Below are 6000 nucleotides of genomic sequence, written 5' to 3' on the forward strand. Positions count from 1 at the left end.
AGGAAAAGTATGTTAGGAAGTGAATCAGGATTTGGAGACTGTCCACCTTTGACAAAGTACAGTAAGAAAAACATTTGTTCTGTATATTGCAATAGCGGTAAAACGGAAAACCTTTTTTTGCTGTATAAGCAAGTCTATTTTGGTTCCCTGGCAGTATCCAAACTCTGTATCACACGTTAATATTGGCCTGCAAACTGTACTTGGCTGTGTATTCTGTAATGATACAGAACATCTCAAAGTAGCACCGATTTGATGACAATTTGACTCTTAACTTTGTTGTTTTTACAGTTCTACGACTAGTCGGGGCACCGACATATTTCACAGGTTCCTGCCATTGAACCTGCCTATGATCAGACTAGGAATCTGATTGGCCGTTCAGCAATAATAGCCCTTAGTCCTAGAAAGCTCACATTCCCTTGGAATAGGGTGTTATTTCAGATGCATAGGTACAGATTTAGGATATCTGGCATTTATGATTCCGTACCTCCGAGATTCATCCCGGCTTGGAGACACTTCCGTACTCGACAGGCCGGACAGTTTTTCCTCCGGATCTTATCGATGATACAGTCATTCCTTCCGGCACACAGGTAGTTGTGCTGGCCTTAACACAAACAGACAGGAAGACAGGAAGTTTAATAGGGAGCCAAACGCTGAGAGACAAGACAGCAGGAAGCTGAAACATATGGAGGACAATAGGATAACTTACAGATGTAGGATCTTAATTTGATCACCCTATTGCAGGAAAACGTTGTGTACTTAATGTTTAAAAATGCTTCTGAAGTTATTTAGACTTTGACACTTCAGACTTGATTTTCCCTTACGAACAACTTATCAACCCCCTACAAAAATGTCCATTAATTATAATCAACATAATCGTTGACATATCCTGTTAGCGGGATTATTTTCCTGCTGTAGCAAACTGGCTCAAATTAAGATCCTACATCTGTACTCAAATGCATTGGAGTGTTTCCATAATATACTGTAACAACCTAAAATACCAAGAAATCTTGATACCTTAAGCCATTCTTGCACACAGACACATACAGAACATATACTGAGGATTTCCTCAACTGGCCAGTATGGTCATGATATGAATACTACATCCATAGAAACGTAGGCTTTAGAATTGACTGCACATAACATCAAATGGGATTATTCCACTAGAACTATAAATAGTCACTAATGGTGTGTCTGTATGGTAAATGGGTACTATACTCAAAACACTAGAGTGTGGTTGGCTGAGGCATCGGTTGTGTGTGTGTGTATGCCTGTGCGCAGCCCGTTTATGTGTGTGTGTGTGTGTGTCTCTCTCTCTCTCTCTCTGACTAGTGCCTGGGCTGCTCCAGTCTCTGACAGTGACGCTAACAGGCAGAGAATCCCCCTCTGCCTCCCTGCCTAGCCCACAGCTAAACCAAATGATCTCCTGTTTCAGAAAGCCAGCTTCCGCTCCACTGGACCAGCACTGTACGTCTCCTCCTCCTCTTCCTCTCCTCTCTTCACCCCTCTCTTCTTTTTCTCTCTACACGTCCGCCAGCCTCAGAGTGCCACACGCGCCCACACACACATTCGTTCCCCAGGCCAGGGACGGCCAGCTCAGCGTCCCTGCGCCGCACCACGGAAGCAACACACACATATACACAAACACCGTGACTGTCATATACACACACACACACACACACAGACCCAAGCTATGGCCCGAAAACCTTCACTATGGTATGTCACAGCCACAGGAAGTAGCCAAGCGAGATGCACAGAGTACAGCCAGAAAACAGGATACAGTGACATTAGTTCATTACATTTCATCTGATGTTGACAAAGTCTGAGTGTCTACGTAAGTGGGGGTGTGCGTACGTGCCACAGGAGGTTGGTGGCACCTTAATTGGGGAGGACGGGCTCGTGGTAATGGCTGGAGCGGAATCAGTGGAATGGTATGAAATACATGGTTTCCAGGTGTTTGATGCCATTCCATTTGCTCCAGTTCAGCCATTATTATGAGCCGTCCTCCCCTCAGCAGCCTCCACTGGTACATACATGTTTGTGTGAGTGCCTACTGTACGTGCGTACCTGCATGTATACTCGTTTCTGAGCATGTGTGTGGGAGTGTTGGCATGCAAGCATATTGCTGCATTGGCCCTCTGTGTGCATGCATCCATGACTGTGCGTCAATGTACAGTATGTGTGACCATACCGTGTGTGTGTGTGTGTGTGAAGCTGCACAGTGTGTGTGTGTAGTCTGATCTCTGCCAGGGGAAAGTGGAGGGGAGGAAGGAGAGGAGATAGCAGAGGAGAGAATGGAAGAGAGTGGAGAGGAGAGAGGAGAAGGGAGGAGAGGAGAGAAGGAAGGAGAGGCAGCAGCTGTAGCTAGGTCTAGCTCCCCCCAGTCCTCCACTATTTCTGTCTAAATCACATGACTCTTACATAAGCCCATTTTTCTTGCTCTAAAAAACAGTAAACTGCGACACAGGAAACGCACAACGCTAACCCCACCCCCCCCTAACCTCTTCCCGCCCCCTCACTGGATGGTTCAGACTCTGAAAAAAGGAAAACTTGTCTTGGAGCCCTTCTATCCAGTGTCCAGCTCATTTCCATGTATCCTGTTAATCATTGTCAGAAAGTTACACACTCCAAATTCTGTGTGTGTACATGTACAGTATTTTGTTTGTTCTTGTATGTATTGGTGGGTGAGTGTGGATTTTATGTTTCTCAACATTTACAAAAGGTGTGTTTGCTGATAAGTGATGAATCCCTTTTCCAGGGATTTAGCCCCGTACACTTTATATGAACCGGACAAATATTGTTTATCCTCATCGGCTCTACTGAGAATATATTCGTTCACATACTTAGAAACTCAACTTATTCCAACAGATTTCCCCATTTCCAGATTCATCACCTAGTCCTCCACTATACTAAATATGAAGATGGCTGCCGTCTTATCGGCTCATAACCAACCATGCTGTTTTGTTTGTTCTTTCGCGTTGTTCGTAACTTGTTTTGTACATAGTGTTGCTGCTACCATCTCTTATGACCGAAAAGAGCTTTTGAACATCAGAACTGCGATTACTCACCTCAGATTAGAAGAAGAGTTTTTCTTCATTGAGTTGGACGGGAGGGAGATACTACAGACACCCGACCAGGCCCAGATCCCCAGCTTTCGCTGGAGAAGGAAACTGAGATTTCACGGAAAAAGATCAGGGTGCCTTGTGAAGATCAGGCAAGGAGTGGCTAATCAGTCTTTGCCTTCCGTCCTGCTAGCTAATGTTAAATCGCTGGAAAATAAATGGAACGAACTGAAAGCACGTATATCCTATCAACGGGACATTAAAAACTGTAATACCTTATGTTTCACCGAGTCGTGGCTGAATGACGACATTAAGAACATACAGCTGGCGGGTTATACACTATCGGCAGGATAGAACAGCAGCCTCTGGTAAGACGCAGGGCGGGAGCCTATGCATACATGTAAACAATAGCTGGTGCACGATATCTAAGGAAGTCTCAAGGTTTTGCTCGCCTGAGGTAGAGCATCTCATGATAACCTGTAGACCACACTATCTACCTACAGAGTTTTCATCTGTATTTGTTATCGCTGTCTACATACCACCACAGACCGATACTGGCACTAAAACCGTACTCAATGAGCTGTATACCGCCATAAGCAAACAGGAAAATGTTCATCCGGAGGTGGAGCTCCTAGTGGCCTGGGACTTTAATGCAGGGAAACTTAAATCAGTTTTACCTCATTTCTATCAGCATGATAAATGTGCAACCAGAGGGGGGAAAAAAAATTCTAGACCCCCTTTACTTCACACACAGAGACGTGTACAAAGCTCTCCCTCGCCCCCCATTTGGCAAATCTGACCATAATTCTATCCTCCTGATTCCTGCTTACAAGCAAAAATTAAAGCAGGAAGCACCAGTGATTCAGTCTATAAAAAGGTGGTCAGATGAAGCAGATGCTAAACTACAGGACTGTTTTGCTAGCACAGGCTGGAATATGTTCCGGGATTCTTCCGATGGCATTGAGTACACCACATCAGTCACTGGCTTTATCAATAAGTGCATCAAGGACGTTGTCCCCACAGTGCCTGTATGTACATACCCCAACCAGAAGCCATGGATTACATGCAACATTCGCACAGAGCTAAAGGGTAGAGCTGCCGTTTTCAAGGAGCGGAACTCTAACTCTGAAGCTTATAAGAAATCCTGCTATGCCCTCTGACGAACCATCAAACAGGCAAAGCATCAATACAGGACTAAGAACGAATCGTACTACACCGGCTCCGACACTTGTCGGATGTGGCAGGGCTTGCAAACTATTACAGACTACAAAGGGAAGCACAGCTGAGAGCTGCCCAGTGACATGAGCCTATCAGACGAGCTAAATAACTTCTATGCTCGCTTCGAGGCAAGTAACACTGAAACATGCATGAGAGCACCAGCTGTACCGAAAGACTGTGTGATCATGCTCTCGGTAGCCAATGTGAGTAAGACCTTTTAAACAGGTCAACATTCACAAGGCTGCAGGGCCAGACGGATTACCAGGACGTGTACTCCGAGCATGCGCTGACCAACTGGCAAGTGTCTTCACTGACATTTTCAACCATAGTCCCTGTGCTCAAGAACACTAAGGTAACCTGCCTAAATGACTACCGACCCGTAGCACTCACGTCTCTAGCCATGAAATGCTTTGAAAGGCTGGTCATGGCTCACAACACCATTATCCCAGAAGCCCTAGACCCATTCCAATTTGCATACCGCACCAACAAATCCACAGATGATGCAATCTCTATTCCACTCCACACTGCCCTTTCACTGCTGGACAAAAGGAACACCTATGTGACAATGCTATTCATTGACTACAGCTCATCGTTCAAAGCCATAGTGCCCTCAAAGCTCATCACTAAGCTAAGGACCCTGGGACGAAACACCTCCCTCTGCAACTGGATCCTGGACTTGCTGACGGGCCGCCCCCATGTGGTAAGGGTAGGTAACAACACATCCGCCACGATGATCCTCAACACAGGGCCCTTCACGGTTGCGTGCTCAGTCCCCTCCTGTACTCCCTGTTCACTCATGACTGCACTGCCAGGCATGACTCCAACGCCACAACAGTGGTACGCCTGATCACTGACAATGATGAGACAGCCTATAGGGAAGAGGTCAGAGACCTGCCCGTGTGGGGCAAGGACAACAACCTCTCCCTCAACGTGATCAAGACAAAGGAGATGATTGTGGACTACAGGAAAAGGAGGACCGAGCACGACCCCATTTATAAAAATTGATGCAGAAAGATTAATCCATGCTTTTGTTACTTCTAGGTTAGACTACTGTAATGCTCTACTTTCTGGCTACCCGGATAAAGCACTAAATAAACTTCAGTTAGTGCTAAATACGGCTGCTAGAATCCTGACTAGAACCAAAAAATTTGATCATATTACTCCAGTGCTAGCCTCCCTACACTGGCTTCCTGTTAAGGCAAGGGCTGATTTCAAGATTTTACTGCTAACCTACAAAGCATAACATGGGCTTGCTCCTACCTATCTTTCCGATTTGGTCCTGCCGTACATACCTACACGTACGCTACGGTCACAAGACGCAGGCCTCCTAATTGTCCCTAGAATTTCTAAGCAAACAGCTGGAGGCAGGGCTTTCTCCTATAGAGCTCCATTTTTATGGAATGGTTTGCCTTTAAGTCTTTACTGAAGACTCATCTCTTTAGTGGGTCCTATGATTGAGTGTAGTCTGGCCCAGGAGTGTGAAGGTGAACGGAAAGGCTCTGGAGCAACGAACCGCCCTTGCTGTCTCTGCCTGGCTGGTTCCCCTCTATCCATTGGGATTCTCTGCCTCTAACCCTATTACAGGGGCTGAGTCACTGGCTTATTGGTGTTCTTCCATGCCGTCCCTAGGAGGGGTGCGTCACTTGAGTGGGTTGAGTCACTGACGTGGTCTTCCTGTCTGGGTTGGCTCCCCCCTTCGGTTGTGCCGTGGCGGAGATCTTTG

At 46.2% G+C, this 6000-nt stretch overlaps 1 protein-coding gene across 3 annotated transcripts in view; it reads right to left on the minus strand.

Annotated features, from left to right (window-relative positions):
* Window positions 1–6000, minus strand: part of LOC106610215 (mineralocorticoid receptor) — a 102063-nt gene that overhangs the window by 21517 nt on the left and 74546 nt on the right. For all 3 annotated transcript variants that reach the window (XM_045716588.2, XM_045716589.2, XM_045716587.2), the window contains exon 4: window positions 485–601. In XM_045716588.2, the coding sequence (XP_045572544.2) occupies window positions 485–601 (117 nt within the window). The remainder of the gene's footprint in view (window positions 1–484; window positions 602–6000) is intronic.

The sequence above is a fragment of the Salmo salar genome, chromosome 04 (genome assembly GCF_965601325.2).
Source record: "Salmo salar chromosome 04, fSalSal1, whole genome shotgun sequence".
Taxonomy (NCBI): Eukaryota; Metazoa; Chordata; class Actinopteri; order Salmoniformes; family Salmonidae; genus Salmo; species Salmo salar.